A 20,427-nucleotide genomic window follows, 5' to 3' on the forward strand; every position below is an offset into this window, starting at 1 on the left:
ATAATCTCAAATTTGATATATTTTCTAATTTTCTATTTGTTATAAATATACATTAATATATTAGATTATTTTCTTTTTTTGTTGTGTTTTTTCGTAAATTATTATTACATATTGTTGTACACTACATTCTTATTCTATTTTGTGATACTGAAAAATTTCGGTTTATAAATTAATAATATAAAAATAAAACAATATTAGTGAAGTTTTTTAAATTTTAAGTAAAAAGAAGAATGTATTGGTTCATCATTAAATAAAAAGTTAGTTATAACAAATTTCAACTGAGATTCGAATCCTCATTAATAATAATTGTTTATTATTTTGTCAAACCTGTATTATCTGTTTTCACGATATCGACCAAGAGGATTGATTCAACCTTTCAAATTCTTAAGAAATGTCTGCAAGAAACATTGTATAGTTAGTACTTTGATGTGAGGGGGGTTATTTTCCAAATTTCTCTAATAATTTCCTAATAATTGCGAAAAACTAATGCAAGGTAATAAAATGGAAAAACTTACGTCTTACCGATATTCGACAAATTCGAATTATATTTCTTTTTTAACTCAAATAATAATTACCATAAAGACAAAATTAAAACAAATATAGATAATAACAAAAATAGAATGACATTTTCAGTAAATGCTTAGTGAGTTTTAAGAATATTATAGAAAACTCCTCATACATATCTGTTACTGATAAATTAATATTTTAATAATATTAAATTTTGAAAAATTCACAAGAATCCACTTCATTTTTATATGTAAATTTTAAAAATGAAATAATTTTTTTTTTTTGCACCCCAAGAAAAAAATTTAATTTTCAGTCAAAAAAATAATTTATAATCATTACAATATGATAAAATAGGATATTTCAACCAATTCCCATTTTATTCATTTTAGTTATTTATTTGATGTAATTTTATAGTTTTGATTTATTTTAATGCATTTTGTGCTAATTAAAGACACTTGACATTATTTATTTTTTATTGGAAAGTTAGAACATTAATAGTTTAACCTTACTTTACAAAGAAAATTAGTTATTTTACTACACTAATTATGTTCTGAAATGTAAACAAATCCATCCTTAATAACTTTTTTCACTCAAAATTATTTTTCCAAGAGCGATATTATATTGGCATTAAGTTAAAAATACTAATACAACAATACATACCATTCACCCATCCCTGTAACTTACCAAACTGTAGAGTCTCACATGACCTAGGAGTTTCGTCCTTTCTTAAATTATTTCAAAAAGAAAACATACATTTTACAGTCCCGTAGGTGATTCTGTATTATCTGTATATTTGATGATGTACGCACAAATATGCGTGCACAAAATATATTTCATCGAATATTATTCCCAGAAGATATTTTTGGTGCATACATTTTATAACAAAAAAAATATAATCAAATAGAATAAGTTTAGTCAAATTTTTCATGTTAGATAAAGGAAAATATTTTCCTTTCATCAAATCTAATATTTTCACTGGCTGATAATAATTTAATATTATCTTTGTGTAGTACCTATTATAGTTCTCATAACTACATCGAGAATATCGAAAACTGACTTGTTAAAAACACAATTTAAGTTGAATTTATACAGTGGCGTACATACGGGGGGGGTCGTCCTTGGATTCAACCCCCCCCCCATGGCTTTAAACTTAAAATATACATCTATACAAATATTATGATAATTAAATAATTATATTGATAGGTGTTTGAAAAGTATTGTTAACTAAGCTGCTTTTATATTCCAAAAGCTATTAATTTACCGTGATGTAATAGTAAACTGTAAATTGGTAAAAATGTTGTATAAAATAATATCTATTTATAGCAGTTATTTATCTTATTTATCTGTGCAACGAAAAAAAAAAGATAACGATTATTTTTGTTAACCCTCCCCCTCCCCGGAGCAAGATTGAATGTACGCCACTGAATTTATGAAATATTATATAAGCAATAATGAGACGTTTGGTTCGAATGTGCTATCCACAAGTTTGATCGCGTGAAAACAATGAAAATAACATAAATATTCGTATATAAATCTATAGTAATCGATATTAATCGGTACATTAATCTAGAGTACATAATCTACTATGAAACTATTTTATATGACTTTAATTTTATTATTTCGTACCAAAATGTACAGTGTTTAGTTTTTATTATGTGAAGAACCTGAAAGTGTAAATTCAAATCATTGTTTTAAAAAAAAAGAACACTGAAATTGTTCGTGCTCGTCCAATAGGTTCTCGAAACCAACAGAAATATTAAGCGTATGCATGTAAAATTTTCAAAATTATTGTGCCGAAACGAAACGGAAACCTTAATGTATATCCAATACACGGTCGTCAGTTGTCGTATTATAAAGCGCGCACGCTTCCGTTTGACAGATCGACTGCGCCCGATTTATCCTTAGCCGAACATGCGTTGCACGAGCATACACGAAATTTCAAAAGCGTTCAGACCCTTGATAATTGATTTATGATGTGATTTCCACTCGCCTCAACGCGCCGCCAGAAGATGAAGCGATCCCCGATGCCTGTGCTGCAAAAAGATAAACATTACATTTTCCGTTTAAAGATAAACAATATGGAGTAAGTTTGGAAAATTGATTTAATTTTTCTTTTATATAAATTACTTGAAGTTGAAAATTGTTCATTTTTAATGATGTTATTAACCGTATGTGATGTCTCTGGAAAACTGCGATTTTCTATATGAAACCATTGTGTGTTTTGCACTATTATCATAGCAAAAATGTGTTTCGGAAAAATGAAAAAAAGTACAGAGAAGATTTAATCAATGAATTCATAATAGTTTAAATCAGATAACAGACTTTCGATAAATATTCTGATGGAAAAATATTATTTTGAATAATATTATGTTAAATGGTTTTTATTTTTTTACATTTTATAATGTTACTAAACTTAAACATCACTTATTCACCAACTGATCGGTGATTAGAAAATCAACATAACAATCCATTTGAAATATTGAGAAAATGTAATTATTATTGCGCGTGGTTAAGCGAATAAATGTAATTTTCGAAAATCCACTTTTTGTGGACTCCTGTCTGGCAGTGTAAATTTTTTTCATTTTTCTGTTGCCTAGCAATTATTTTATTTCGTTCAGCATGATAATAATAATAATATTGCTGATCGAGATTGGCGTATATAAATTATGTATAGACAAAATCGAGTGTACGATATACGTGAATTTCTCGACTATATTTATTTTTATTATTTTTGCATAAGAATATGTATTTCCTTAATAGTAAATGGCAAAATATCTTTCAGATGTGAAATTCAACTAGTGCATTACATTCTCGGTAACGGCACCGAAGTGGTTTCAGAACACATGCGTGTGTAGGGGCTAATTATGAATAATTTTATTATGTGACGTACAGTTACGCTCGTCTCACCTTTGATCGTCCCGTAGCCGCCACCACCGCCATTGGTTAACGGTCATCGGTCTGCGTAGGCGGGGGCGTCGCGTTACGTTCCTGGTCGGATAGGGTGTGGGGGGGGGCAAAGGGTTAACCCTTCGGTGAAATAACCTTATACCGGTCGGTGGTGTTGCTAAAAAGTTAACCTCCAGCCCCGTGCCGTAACCGTCTGCGAAATTCGTTGATTAATGTAAGACGATCGTAATCATTATTTTTGCGAACGTGTGCTCCAGAGATCTATGACGTTCGCGTGACGCCGCGTATTATAGTGCAACAACAACAAACACTGTTCCGAGAAAGGTATGAAAACGTAACAATACGTAATACGGTTTAATTTTCGCGTAGCATAAATCTGTGAAATTAAATTCCGACCGTGTTCGTTGTTTTTCATTTCTTCTATCCGGCGAAATGGCAATATTTTATTAACCAGTTTAGCGAACAAACACCCAGTACTATGAAAAAAAAAAAAAAATAAGAATAATATTTATATACACTCTTTCGCGCCCGGTAAACGCGAAAAGCGATACAACAAATATTTTTCGTTTGGGCTTCGCGTGTTTGTGTTTCTTATATTAAATTTAACGAATCAGTACGTATGCACGTTGCAAGTGTATTATATTATATACATTTTATTTATTTGTTTTATTATTTACATTTCGTGTCTATTTAATTGAAATGAGCAAATATACGATGACAAGATAACGATAAACGAGCGAATAAATAAAACAAAACAGTAATCTTGCAAAGAATAGGGTGACCGTCGAGCAGCAAAACGAATTTAATTCGATTTGAGTTTTACTAATTTTTCTTATTGGTGGACTATAAGTAAAAAAAAAAGTTTGTTTGATTCGAAAAACAAATAATTAGTCAATCAAATATTACAATACATATCTTATATAACAATAAACGAAATATTATTTTACTTTTTAATATTTTATATAACAAGGTAAAAACAGAACATTGCAAAACTTAATTTTTACTTTCGATCTAACAAATATATTATTAAAGGTATTTAATGTATAAATCTTTATACCTACATCGAAAAAAGTTTAGTCGAATAAATATATTTAGTTTTTATAATAACTGTCAATGCACGTAATTGATTTATATTAAAAACAACAATATTTTGTAGCCCTTATTTTCAAAAAAAAAAAAAAACAAGCAATCGGTAATTGTAAAAAATTAGGTTTTTTGATTTTTTTTTTTCAGATCTAACTTTTACATTACAAGTAATACTTTAATAAAAACAAAGAAGTAACTGTTTTGTTTATCTGCTTCTGTGTTGACTGACTATATTCTTGACTTGCACATGAAATATTTTGGTCATCGGAACTCAAATATAACTGTACACATCGGAATGGAATATCTAATTATTAGGATATGCATTAAGATTTTCTATGCTAATAAGATAGTACCTTTATACTAACTTATTACCTCACATTAACTTCTCGGAATTCACTCGTAAAATAACTTATACTTTTACGAAGATTTACATTTCCTGTGCAACACGTTTCAGCTCTACGCCGACTTACGTCGAAACTATATCAAAAAATATTGACAAATAAAATCAAATGAAGAGTAATAATATAACATAATACTATCAAATCAAAAACTACCGACTTGGTGTGTACGTACATATGTTATATTGTCATCGAGTTTCGTTAAAAAAAGTGAACGATCGTTTTTATTTTTATTTGCTCCATTCCGATTTCGACGTAAATTTAATAAATTCATTTTAAGTGCGGAATTGTGAAAATCAGTTTGTACAACATGCAGTAGTATTTGCCACGTGATTTTTATCTAAAATTCTTTCAAATGAAAAATAGTCCACCACGAGAGAGAAAGAACGTAAAAAGTGCATATAATTTTTATATTACACGACCTACGCGAATTGTTTTCTTCTTACACTTTGCGTACCATGCGTAGCCTACATTTTATAGTTAGCGTTGTCACACTCCGTGTCACTTTAATTTTTCCAACGATCAACTGGAGTTATTAAATCCCTAAACCATACCTTTCTTCAATTGTCCTTAAAAAAAATACCTCATTAGTACTTATTATTTTCTGTTATCTAACTATTACTTGTTGCATACATTTTTTGAGCGTACAGATTTTTTTTTTTTTTTTAGAAAAAAATTAAAGAAAAAAACAAACTACCGAAGTGATTTAAATTTGTTTATGTCAAGGATAAAAACCGCTTACCTCAGAGTTTTCTCGGATCATGATTTTTTTCAAAAATACTGGGACTACCCGTTTATCGTCATGAAATATCACAATATTTAGATTTCAGGTTTCGGCCCGAATGAAAACGATTCTTTCTTCTGTTTTTTTTTTTTTTTTTTTTTTTTTTTAATCAAAGCAACGAATTAATTTTTTTCCCCCCCATACCTGTACCATATATTCGTTTTATTGTGCAGGTACTCGCCGTAATAGTTTATTGCCTCAGAACAATAAGTACCTACGTCTCGCGATCGTGGCACCGAACGACGTAATTTCCTGACCATGCGAATTTTCAGAGTGAGAATAACGACATATGTTTTGAGAACATGAACATTCCGTACACGTTTCCGGGTTATTTATCTGTTAGGTTTTTTTTTCCGTGGTGGGCATTGGACGGGTTCTAATCATTTTCCATAAATAAAACAGGAAAATAATGTTTATGAATTCTAAACAGAATAGGGAAAACGGTCGAATCAATGCAAAAAGCTTGCAGTTTTGTTTCCTAAATAAATAATAATCATAATAAAAAATAAACAATGACCTCAAGGGTATGCGTTAGTTATTGTGAGCGCGTTTCGTTTTCGTTGGATCACGGTTGAAAATAAACCAGCTTTATACCAATAAATATTATTCGAAGAATGGTGAAATGGAAAAAATAAAACGAAAAAAAAAAAACATTATCAATAAAAGGAAATAATTATTTATTATATTATTTTGTTTGACGTTGATTGTGTATGACTGACAGGTTATCAGTGGTAAATGATTCAACGGTAATGGTCGATGGTTTTATCGCTTTATTTTTCACTCAAACGCTTTTTGACATTTAATATTATTATAATCTACTTTTACAGTTAAATGTTGTTACTTTTCTCTTTTTTATTACGGTATAAGATCAATATTATTTTACATGCGTAGTAATATTAATAATAGTCTACTATCGTTTGCCTTTACGTTTAATGAACTTTTAAGTGTTTATTTATTTCACGTCATATAAAACTCTTACGTGCACGGCTATCGAATGTTGTTCGTGGTTCGTTTTATTCGTTTGACAGTCATTAAACATGTAATCTATTTTTTATTTACATATTTGCATAATATGAAATGGATATTATAAGCTCGTAATCATTTCTCATAAATTATATTTATTTCAATCGATATCCGGCGATACATTATATTATATTGTTGATAATTTTGCATAATTTTTTCTTTTCGGAAATTTTCCACCAGTTAACGCATGTACACATTTGTTTTACAAAACTCGAATTCGGTTAGTTAACTTTTATAATTTTTTAACAATTAAATTGTGTACCTAATTGGTTTGGTAATAAATATTATTCACCAGAGTACGACAATCGGTGTAGTCACATTTTTATCGTCATTTCGACGACCATTTTTTTTTAATTTTTTTTTTTTTTTCATAACTGTTATTGTTTTAGATTTGATTTGTTCAACATAAATTATTTTATAATCGTATCGAATAATGACATGCAAATATTTAATTATTTTACGTCCAACTCCATGAACGTCAAATAATTGAAGTAATATTAAAACTGAAATTAAAATGAAGATTCATTCTTGCGATTGTTAGTAGTTTAGTAGGTCATCGATATAATTTTATTTCGTATTCATTATAACAAAGGTTTTGTAGAAGTTGAACCGGATAGACTTTTAAATTTATTGTTTGGAGTTTACATTTCTGTGTATTTATGAGACGTTAAACAATAAACTTGTTTAATAACATTCGATTTCTATCGGTCTCGTGTATTATAATGATATTTTATTTTATTCAACTCATTATGATTTCCCGTACGATATAATTTAATAATTTACAAAACAATTAACTCTGATGATATCAAAAAAGTTAGTACAACAAACGAACCGTGGGACCTTGATATCATAAACTTTACGATCAAATATTCCTGAACTTATTATATTTACATGAATTCGAGCGTTAGGTTCTCAACGAGTTTTGTCATTGAAAATAATTTATGATAAAACAGATAAATAAAAATTTAATGCTTTGTTTTTTTTATAAAAACTTTTAATTTAATTATTGTATACCATACTCGATTTGCAATATTACAGTAACACGAATAAAATAAAAAGATAAAGTGAACAATGCATCGTTATAAAATAAATCTTTTATAATCATTTGTAAGTATGTTGGTGTAATATTGTAACGCGAACAGGTAAATAATCATGAGATAATATTTGTGATTCGTCTTTTTAATGATTCTTTTCCAAAAACAACTGCACATACGAAAACTGACAAATCGAATGGAGGTAGTCGATATTTTTTGTGGTTTTTTTTTATGTTTGTGCATTTTTATATTTTCACATTGTTTTACTCTGAACAATATTTCATACTCCTACTTCTTGATACATTTCATTTGAATATAATCAAGTATTAAAGACTGAATAATATATTGTACGTTTTTACTCGTGTTGTTCAATGTATCTCGCGGTTAAACCAAACAATAAATCGAAAATTTCATCCAAAATGTAATATTATCATTCTTCACTTTTAATTTTAAACTCAAAAGAAAGAAAAAACAATAGTTTTTCATTTACAGTTATATAATTGTTATCCAACTACGTTAAAACTCATTATTTATTTGTTTACTCTTTGCATTATTATTTTACTTTGTTAATATTGTTTAATGTAATTACTCCTAATTATTTTAATGAATTTGTTCCATTTAAATAGAACACGTGAATGTTAATCAGGAAAAAAAATTATTTTTACCGAATTTACCTTTTTTGAACAGAACAAAATCTGATAAATCAACCATGAATGATTTCAACTGGTCATAGCTCCAAACCGTATAATATTAGTAGTGTACCACACGTTGTCGTTCATAACTCTCCGAGTGTAAAATACGGAACAGCGTAATGTTGTTTTTAACCATCGAAGTAGTCTCAAAGTAAATAATATTATACCCGTGTGTACATTATGAACACGATAATATATGCATTACATTAATCATATTTGTTTGTGAGCCAATGTATTTGATATCTCGCGAAGTGAACGTTTAGCGTTACCAACAACACCACCGTGGCTGCAATATCACGAGCGACTTGGTGACACACACACACACACGCGCGCGCGCGCGCATACATTTCGTACTGAGGAAAACGATTTCGTAAGAGCAGAGACGACTGCAATGATCGCGCGGTGCTTGTCGGTCGGATAAATTGGTTTTTTTTTTCACCACTACTGCCACTACCAGATGTGCGCAAGTTCACCTTTACTAACATCACACGGAATGTAAATTATTTGATTTGATTTTTTTTTTTTTATCTTTATATTTTCTTTATATTTATTTTTTACGGTTTTTAATTTTTTGTGCGCCAATCGACGCACTACTGCAATCGCGTGCAGACAGCAGCAGGTAACCGCGGCCCACGCGCGCATCGATACGGTAACCGCAATAAATCTCCTCCTCCTTCCCTACAGGTGTTTCCGCCGTTTCTCCAGTCACGTCCGGTCGCCGTACGAGTACATAATATTATGGTGAATAAACATTTTTTTTCTTCTCTTTTACGCATATAAATTACGTATTACACGCCGTCGCGAAATATACTTGTGTTGTATCCGTTCGATTTCGCTGTGTACAAACTGCTGCAGCAGTCGTAACCGACCCTGGGAGACCGATTCGGTAGACTGTTCGCAACGATAAGAATTTCGGAAAAATACCAGAGAATGCTCGAGTCGTACACAGGTTTCGACCACGGAGACTGGAGATCAACTACGGGGTTCCGGAACCGGTATCGTTTTCATACGGTTGATCATCGTGCATAATTAGAAAAGCCGATTCTCTGCGCTAGGTGACATATTATATATTTTAATCTTTACCTGGAGAGAGAAGGAGTGTTAAGGGTCGGTGAGTGATTTCTATCGGAGTCCGGAAGGTTAGTTTAATAAAATAAACGATGTCCCGAGACCAGTTTCGCACCAGTAGTCTACTGTTTATTGACACGCACGCGTTCCAATAGTGCTCGTGTAATAGTGCGGTTATCACTTGAACAGATCAATGTCCAAGAAAAATAATCCTTATTACTAAAAAGAAGAAAACCCTAATGCAGCGAACCTCTTGTTAATATGCGTATATGTAAAAACAACTATAGTCCCTATACTAACGCTTGATATAAAATGTAAATAACGGGTACACGACAGTTAAGTAAACAGTACCAAAATAGAGAATCGATGTTTTCAGAGTTTGACCAAGAATTTTCATAATAAAGCTCACTTTCTTATTTGTTTCCGCTGTTAGGAAGACGAAACCAATTGACTTAAGTGACTTCGACTAGGTATAACCCTTGACACGGGTGGACTGATTAAATGCTCGCTAAACATGCTTTTGGTTATGGGTCGAAGTTCGTTCGTATCGGATACCAGGTAGCCTCTTGTCGTTGTTGACATAAAACCTGAGTAAATATTACCGATTCAGGGACAAAAAAGAGATCGATGTCCGGTCAAGCGCACAATGTTTTTTTGATGATAGGATTTGACGGTAACACATACTAAATGAACAAATTCTGAGACATTAATACATGCGAAATCCGATTTTTTATAATTTCGCTATAAATATCGAAACTGCAAAACAACTACCGCCGATGAGCGATAATATATATGAGACATGTACATGATTTATTATAAAATAAGGCATTACAATGTTCGATTAATAAAAATTACAATTGAACATTAATTAAAAAAATTTATACACAAGAGGACAATTTTAATGAGAAATGTTTTTTTATTATTACTATATATATCTTAGTTTTGAATTACATCAACATTATATAAAACAGTGATTTGAGTATAAAATATTGTTAATTAAAATTTACCGTACAAATTAGAAATAGTTGTTTTGAATTATGGTAAGTTCGAGTAAGGCCCAAGTCATCGAAACTCTTCCTATTTATAAAATATTATTCACTACTATTGTAAAAAAAAGTAGAAAAAAAGCATGTTGACTGTTTGTTATATATTTTGGTGGTAATAGTTATAAAACACTCAGGGTTTTATTTTAAAGTAAAATATTTATCGTAAAAAATATGATTTTTAAGTTCAACGCTTGTAGTTAAACACGAAACGCGAGATATCTGAATAAATTACGTTTTCAGATCTCTAAAAGTGAAATTGCAATGTTCGCAACATTTAAGGGTTTGACGATGTTCTATGTTTGGTCCGAGAAATGATTTATAAGAATTCCGAGTCCCAGGGGTCTACTCGATCGCGATATTTGCTATGCGGTTTAAATATTATTCATCCTGAACGGTGAAAACAGACACGCGTCGTAAATCAAACCGTCGTTTTCTGTCGGTGATTCATCGTTAATTTGTTATAGTTTTTAAAAATTTTTTAGAAATTCCAATACGACCGCTCGCGTGGTAGTACCGACTCGGTAAAATGTCCAATATTCATTAAACATATGGATCACTGATAGTGAAAGTATATTTACCATCGTAATAAAATTCTTAAAATATAATGTTTTTGACAGTGAGATAAATGTAAAAAAAAACTACCGACGTTCCGGGACGAATACATTTTTTTCGGTTCGAAATTCAAACGAATGTTTCCTTGGGGTCCATTGGCCGCGCATATTGAGCTTGGACTCGATTTGATACCATTCGCGTAGCAACGAAAACCGAGGGAAAACGACACTCGTTCGTATTATTATTAGTTATCTTATAAACTATTCGGATTCGAAAGAAAACGGAAATCGATCAACTCACGTTGTCGTTCTTGTTCGAGTAATATTTATTTTTTCATACCGAAATTTTGCAAATACCGCGCGTCGTATTTCGCGATGCGATTTCAAAAACCGTTTTTATCGAGATTTCTTCTATTTCTTTTTTTTTCTTCTCGAGAAATTTCCTTTCAATTATTTTCACTTTTTTTTTTTTTAATGTTTCCCTTTGCCATCCAGTTATTTACTATTTTATTTTTTAGTATACCTCTTACATCTACCTTGACTGCGGGATTTTTATTTTTTATACACACATTTACAAAAATTAATTTCTATCACTGTGGTATTAAGGTCAATTTCGTTGATTACTGTAGTAAATAGAAAAGTAAAATACATTTGCAAAAAACCGAGTACATGGAATTTAATTAAAATCAAATGACGAACCACTAATGGTTTTGAAAAAAAAGTCTTTCTGGAATAAAAAGTAAATTTTGCTTGATATAATCCATTTTTTTTAAATTTCGCATAGATTTCGGTGAATTTTTTCCCACGTTACGTTATCGATCGCTCGCAGCAATAAGAATGTAATATTAATTTATTAATCATTATTTTATACAGGACGCGAAAAACGTATTGAGACTTTTAAAATGAATTGTATCTTATGTTCCAGAAAAAAAATGACATTAATAAATAATAACCGGCCACGGTCCTAACGAACCGACGGCCATCAACGTGTTTTGTTACCAGGCGTTTTGTTTAGGCAATACAGGTACGTTTCGGTAGTTGGAGTCCGACAATGGGGATTGTGTGCTTGCGTAATCTTTTATATATTTTTTTTTTTGCTATTATTATTATTTAAACAACATATTTACATTTAAAACTAGTTTCATCAAAATGAACCATTTTTGATAGTTTTTTTTTCGCTGTAGAACAATAGCATGCTTGATCAACGATAAACTATAATGATGTATTATTCAAGGGAGGAGGGGAAATGAGATGAAAAAAAATAGTCAGCAAATAGTTTTCTCCGGACATTGTAGACGGAATTATCGGTAACATGGTTGCGACGTGAAAGACCAGATGAAAAAAAAATTTGTTTCAACCGAAAATCCGACCTCTGAGCGAACTTGATATCGAAAGGGTTCGGACGACAAGACACGAGAGCGGTACTGCATTGTTGGATGTGAAATAATTCGCGATTAAATACTACACGAAAAGCTGCGCACCGAGTAGTACACCCGTAACGTGATTACGTGTTACGCGAAACTTGTTTTCTCGGCCTCCCCATGTTCGTACGGATTTCGCGTATTATATTCTGAACGCGTTGCACACGAAAGCTTTGCGACAGGTTTCGGACTGTTGTTCGACCACGGCCGGCTCAAGGTATAAGCGAGCTAGGCACCTGCCTAGAGCGGCACTTTTGTAGGGCGGCATTTCCAAAATGGACTCGTACATTTTTTTTTATTTCTATTGATGTTTTACAAGAAAAATTTTTAAATTAATTTATCCGTGAAAACCACTTATCTATATAATAAAATAATATTGTCTAAAATTATTGTATTACTTTATATTATGGCCTACGCTGGATGTTTTCAATTATTCTAAAATTATAATTAACCCCACGATAACTCCCATGATTTCCGATAGTCGCGATGCAATCGTGATGAGTGTTAAGTAGTAATTATAGAAATCATTTTTAAGTCTGTATATATTTATAGAAAAAAAATTTAAATATTTTTTTATGTCACATAAAAAATAGGGGGAGAGGCTAAGTAAAACGAGAGCTCAATTTTTATTTTTAGAGGTAACAAAATTTAATTTTGACTAGTGCACTATTTTTGCTTGGGCCGGCCCCATATTCGACACGTCAGTCGGACCGTTGCAACGCAACGAACGCGATAATTGAACGATTCCTAACCGTTCACGTCTGCGTTTAAAATAAGTACTCCGTTGTTTTCGCGCGGTCATTTCATTCGCAGCAGCCGAATAATATCCTTTGTTTCCGATTTAAGAGCATTCATTTTGAATGCCATCTCACGAATAAAACGAACCGTACACACGTACATTTCATGTGTACCGCATAGTGATTTCGGATCGCTGTGCTTCTCCGCGGACTGCGTTCGTCATTGTACTTTCTCACAACAGGCGCGTACCGATATTACCATGTCTGTTTGACGTGTATAATATTCGTTTTGAAAACAATAATTATTGTTACCCACCGGTCGTAGTTCAAGGCGGAATTGCGGTCGTTCTTGAATATCGTAATTTTCACAGCGTTGGTTACATATTCACTGGCGTGACGCGTACACTAAAATGTCAAATAATAATTATAATAATATTAATTGTTAACCACTGACTGTTGTCGGTCTAACGCGCATATGGACTTCATCGATACCAGACACTGCGGTGTATAAACGCCCCAACGCTTTAGAATATTGTCAGTCATACGTAGATCATAAAGTACGTCTGGTAAACGTCGATCATTTTGTCGAAACGTGCAGAGGACGGAACGAAATGTTGGCAAACGATCCGCACGGTGACGGCCGTCACCACCATAACCGTGTTTATGTATATTTAGAATGGTTACGGTTATTATTCTAAACGATAGTGGTAGCAATAATAATAATAATAATAATAATAATAATATATTGAAAACAAACGAGAAACAAACAAAACAGACTGGGGTGATTAATGCCAGTAATCTGTTGAAACATCACACGCGTTTTACGACGACGTTTTAGCGACGACCGATCACAATGAACAGCCGAAAAACAAATAAAAACGTCATCATTGTTGATTTTAAATACGAATTTCGACAGAAGAAGAAGGAAAGAACTGCGGTACATAGTCACTGTGTTGCGTAACTTCTTTCGAAGGGTTCATGGACCCCTGCTGTATTATAGCTAAATACGTTACGTTGTTAAATCGTTTCGTTAACTGCGAACACGGATATTTGATTTTACTGCTTAAAATAAAATAAAATATTATTGTGATTATCGGTGGCGGCTCGTAGTAAATATTCTAGAGAGACTTCAATTATTTAACATAAACTCCATACAAAAACGAATAAGAAAAACCCTTTTATTGGAAAATTAATTATACTTTATACTTTATTTAATATTTAGTTAATATTTTTAACTTTATTTAATGGTACATTTTTTTTATAATCTAATTCTGCAATTTTTTTTGTCTGCGAATTCGTAGACGACAGTGTACAGCAATTAACGACGGCACAATGACACTGAAATTATTGTCATGAACCCCGATTCAATAACATATATAGTACGTGGATTTTTCTTCTCAGCCACCTTCGTCCAACAAGCCAAACCATTAAATGGTACAATTGAACCTGTAGGGCGTCAGTTTCACTGAAATGGTGATCGTCGCCGATATTATTAAAATAGTGTTTCCATCGGAATAACTATTTATGGGTTTTATGTTTTGTGTCCTTATATTTATAACAATGAATATAGAAAACGCTATAACATATTTTCAATAATAATAAAAATATTTCTAAACATTTTTAAATAGTAATTATTTACAAGTAGCTGTTTTTTTTTTTTTTTATGGGGAAACGCAATCTCAAAGCCTCCCCTGACAAGCCGTCTCTGGTGATTATATTTGTATGTAAATACAATAAAATAATATTTCGACGCTCGGAGTGCGTTCACGATTATTAATCATATTCGTAGAGCATATCCGGTACGCGGTAAATAAAATGAATATTCATTATGGCATACAACGAGTAAACAGAAACGAAAAAATTAAGTAAATTTATTAAAATAATAGGATTTCGCTCGTATCGAACGCCGCTGGGGTCTTAATGTTGCACACAGTATTATGTCAAACGACCAGAAATGTTAGAATCAACAGCACGGTGATACGAACCTGCGTAAACTGCGTGCATAATATTATTTTTAACGCGCGAACTTTTTTTTTTTTTTGTCCAGACGTTTGCTTATTACTTCATGTTTTTATTAACGTGTTTTGTATGGTTTTGTTTTTTCCCAGAGTTCACCTGATGTGATCCAAGGACAATGGACCTCGCCCGGAGACCTGTGCAGACACGGAATACTCAACGAGACGTACATATGGATCCGTATCCGTGTTCAAACGTGTCCATGTCAACGTTGTAAAATATTCAATTATTATTCTAACTACGACGACGGCAATACCGTATTAATTATTATAATGTTTCGCGGAAGGATTTGCGTATACCGAAAGCTTTCACCGAACGGAACGCATCGTCGGACGTCTCGTAGTGTTGTCTCGTAATGGGAAAATCTTACCGACGCGGTTCTATTTACATGTATAATAATAAACAGTTGCTAATTTGTGTTTGTACGTTCAATTATCATATTTTGTTGTAATAATTTACGCGTACGGCGTAATCTGTTTTGATGTAATTATACTATTAAAGTATTACGATAAACTTTTCGTCGACATAAGCACTTCTTCGCGTGTAACCTTTTTCGCAGTACTATTATAATGTGTGTAAAAAAAAAAAACCTGAAACCTAAAACCTAAACGAAACACCTCGGCAATAGACGACCACGAATCGAAACACGCGTGCACCGGTTGTCCGATTTGAAACCCCTTCGGCTATCATCATAGCTGTGTTTCCGCACAACATTGAGATCGATTTCGATTTATCCAATTTTATCAACATCGGAAATAACCGTAGCACGGACGTCGTCGAAGGTTGCCAAGGTGTTCTATTTCATAACCGCTCTATATACATACGTACTAATTAAAATATATTTTTAAGTAAATGTGTTAATTTAAGATCATATGATATACTGTTGTTTGTGTACATATAAATACTTACTTTTATCATTTTAGTATCATTTTGGCTATAAAAAAAAAAGAATAATTATTATATTATGTGTATCGTACTTAACTGTATTCAATATTTAAAAAAAAAAAACCCCATCATGAAATGCATCTTTATACCGTTAACGCTTCGATAAGTGATATCGACTGTGTGTTTTTTGGTTAGTTTTATTTTCCCCCTCCTTTCGTGAATGTAATAATGATAACGATTGAATTCTGTGCGAAAATAATACACCGATACAAGTCCAGTCACTTTCTGAGCTATACACCAAACGAATTGATTTAATCGAATTCTCAGCCCCTTTTAGGTCTTGCATTATGTTGTTTTGAAGTAAGAACTGTTTATTTTTTAAAACGCTAAAAGACTGAATTTTAATCTTTCCGTTTTAAGATTACTTATATAGATATTACCTTTTTTCTTTTCTTTTCTCCTCTTCCTTCTCCTATTCCAGACGAAAATTTTAGTTAAACTCGATGATTTTAATGATTCCATTCCATTTCAAATTGCTATTATCTGATCAGGACTTTTAGTCACAGTAACATATTTTCATCTCTTCCCTCATCCACCAGCCATTACCGTCCCAAGGGATGGGAAATCGATTAAATTTAATTTAATTCGGTGGAAATATCTTATCAAATTATCTGCACGGTATCGCACGTGTTGTAGAAGCATAGAATTTCGTTTGTTTTTATTTTCAATTTTGTATTTAATTCATCTACATTAAACTATATATGTATATACATAACTTGATATTTGTCTATATAGTGCCCATATTGTTCGCTAATAAAGTATTGTTGTAATCCCGTCTCGTAGTCATATATTATATCGAAAATATTTTTTCCCTTGTAAAGCCCAAATCTTATAGAAAAATAAAACAAGGATATAGATTTAAATATAACAATTTACTAGCCAATTCCGATTCCTATTGAAACGATTTTTGATTATATCCTTATATTATATATTATAATAATATAGTTTCTTAGAAATATTTGTATATGTTTATGTGTACACAATAAAATTAATATGCATACGATAAAATGATATATTTAAATTATTATTATTACAGTAAAATGATTCATGCCTTAATATGTATTTTTGTGTGAGTGTGTGTATTTTTAGGTTTTTACTACACTTGAAAACGTTAAATTAGTTTTCCTCGACTTCCTCTCACAACCGACGACGCCATCACCAATGCGAGTGGATATTGCGTACATCCTTAACTATATCGTCATATGTCTCGCACATCCACATTCTCGCATTCCCGTCTTTTCTACGTGATATTAAAAAATGATATTTCCATACTTCCGCAGGGAGAGGAGACCTTTTTTTTTTTTTAAATTACTTACCATAGTTTAAGGCCAACATGTCGTTTTTTTACTTGGCCGTGTGGTGACATGCTCATAGCCACAAATCAGGAGCTGTACACAATAATTTATATAATCAGAATATTTTATTCTTACGTATCCCACCGTTACGCAATAGACTTTTAATTTTCACCATTCAAAAAATTATTACAGCGGCCATTCGTTCATATTGAGCACTATAAGAAGTCATTTTAACCTTATCACTGATGTTATCGACATGTTTACGTAGATGGAGTTTAACGTTTCGGATTCTTTGTTCATCACACAACTAAACACAAATAAAATGTCTAATGTATGTATAGCGAAAGCACAACTCTTCGAAGACTGAACGTGTTCGATTCGACAAGCAACAGTCGCTCCGATAAATTATTTCGGAAGAGAGAAAAGACACTATAAATATACTTACAGAAAAAATTAAAAGATAAAAGGATGTGTTTATTTATTATTTATACGATCTAATGGCTATTATTTTTCGAAAATGAACATCGGTCCTGGTTTATTTTCTCAGTACGCCACGTGAATTAATTTTTTACAGCGGACGTCTGATCAGTATTCCAAGTACGGTGTTATAAAAATCGAATAAGCGGTTTCATTTCGAAAATTGTACATTTTACTCGACCAAAAAAGTCCACTAACCGGGTTTTCCCGCACCGACTACATTTACCCACTTAACAACGAATTCAAACGTTTCATCTATTAAAATGATTTGCAAAGCTCTCAGTACAGTCGCATTCCACCACATCTGTCCCCAGTTCTTGTCATCGAGAACATCCGACTGTTAACCGGCGCAGAAGGAATTGCAATACAACTAACACACAATAACTCAAAAATTTTAAACAGTTCAACTGTTCATAAAACAATCCCAGCTCGTTAACTCGAGAACCCAGGAGGACCGACCGACGCGCTATCACGTGGCCAAAGCACTGTCAACTGGTGCAGTTTACACGTGTTTCTTCCCGTGCATATTATGTTGATATGCCGGTCCTGTTCATTTCACGTGATTATCTGTCGTTCGTCCAAAACATTATGGTCGTAAGTATTGTCATGGGACATTATATTAATAATAAACTCGATTGGCTAATATCGCGTTGCCCGATCGACTGATGAAAAAAAAATTATGAGCCTGATCACGTGTGAATTCGAAAAAAAATAAACTAACTGTTGGTGAAATTAAATTTTATAGCGACGTACCAGCAACACTTCAAAGGAAGATATTGGTAAATATTTTTTTTTGTTGAATGGTATTGTTAGCTGCAGGATTTCAATTATTTCGAAAACGGTATTACGAATGAAATACACGCGAACTCCAAGTTTCTCGATCATATGATATGGTGTAGTAGCAGGCGGGCGGATAATAATGTAACACAATGCATTTGCATCCCCGGTTATCACTGACCATAATGTCTAGATCATTGTACTGTATCGCTGTGACAACAATATTAATCACGTATATTCCCCCAGCCCCCTCACCGAAGATATTCTAGAAAATTATTTTGCAGATACTTGTTCGTCATTTGTTTGAATTTGTTTGATAACTGTCAGAATTTGTTCGACAATAGTTTTTGTACAATACCGAAAACTATGAGAAGGGACGGGGGACACAGAAAAATAGGTTTTTCGCTTATAACGGGAGGGGAGTAGCCGAATCGGTTCCCATTTGGCCGAATTGTATCCCGTTTGTCAAAGGTAAAATAGGGACAATTTTAATTTTAACACAATTTACCTACACTACCTATTGAAAATTAAAATTCAGCAGGCCAGTGCATAGAGAGAAAAATAAAATTTTAAAAGCTATATGTATGACATATAGAGACAATTATTATATCGATAAAATTAAGTACCTACAGAAATATAATACACTATAGATTACTAGAAACTAGCAAACTATCGATATTAAGATAACGATTGAAACTTAAAACAACATTCAGACACTAAATTATATTAAATTTTGAAGAAATAATCAAAAGAAACTTACTAGCAAACAAAAAAGATGTAACAAATATTTGGAAAATTGTATGATTGACTACATTAATAAAAATATTACAAGATTTAAATATTTAAAGAAAGTTAGCTTCAAATTTACAAATCAATTATATTTATTATATTTTATTATTTATATTTAAAGTGATGGCAAGTTGACTTCCAAATCAACGATTTAAAATTGTAGAAATGTCATCATTTTTTTTAACACACATGCACAATTTTAACCAAGCCTACTTTAAAGTCGACAATCCTTAGCCTGTTAAATTGAGAAGGAATATGTGCGTAATTAAACGGGAATCTATTCGGCTATATCTAATAAAATACCTTTTTCAGACGTGAACCAATTCGGCATGGAGCTCGGAAATCAATTCGTTACCAGCCAACGGGATTAGGGGTGAAGTGAAGATTTTGAAAATTGTCAAATAAATGGCAAATAAAACGATCGTTAAAAAACGATAATTCCAAAGTATTTAGACTAGTGGTGGGGGTGTGGCATATCTCTTCAGCCCCTTCTCGTACTTGCTAGTATTGTAGAAAAACTATTGTCGAACAAATTTTGATAATTATCAAACAAATGGTGAACAAAATATCTGCAAAATAATCGTCTAGAATATCTGTGGTAACGGGGCTGGGGACATGTTCGTATATTATTCATCATCAAGATGTAGCACGATCAGCCGCTTAATTTAATTTCAGGCGTAGGACAGCATTATTTATCGCCCGTCCTGTCCGGTCACGTTTTATTTGTTGAGAAGGGACGCAGAGATATGGCGATCATATTTTTCAAAAATTACAAAGCGCCTGTTATTCGTCTTTGGCGCGGAAGGGTGGGAGGAATTCAAGATAAGCATTATTGTTTTTTACTGACGAGCATCACCGTTAGTGGTTTAAAATT

The 20,427-nt window shown here is 32.1% G+C and overlaps 1 protein-coding gene across 1 annotated transcript in view; it reads left to right on the top strand.

Moving 5' to 3' along the window:
* Positions 1-15,794, top strand: part of LOC112687579 — a gene marked incomplete in the record, with an annotated part of 217,860 nt that extends 202,066 nt beyond the window's left edge. The window contains 1 exon segment of the mRNA XM_025560350.1: positions 15,363-15,794. Coding sequence (XP_025416135.1) covers positions 15,363-15,373 — 11 coding nt within the window.
* Between the last annotated feature and the right edge of the window lie 4,633 nt (positions 15,795-20,427).

Source organism: Sipha flava, unplaced genomic scaffold (genome assembly GCF_003268045.1).
Source record: "Sipha flava isolate LNK unplaced genomic scaffold, YSA_version1 109_pilon_pilon, whole genome shotgun sequence".
In the NCBI taxonomy this organism is placed as follows: domain Eukaryota; kingdom Metazoa; phylum Arthropoda; class Insecta; order Hemiptera; family Aphididae; genus Sipha; species Sipha flava.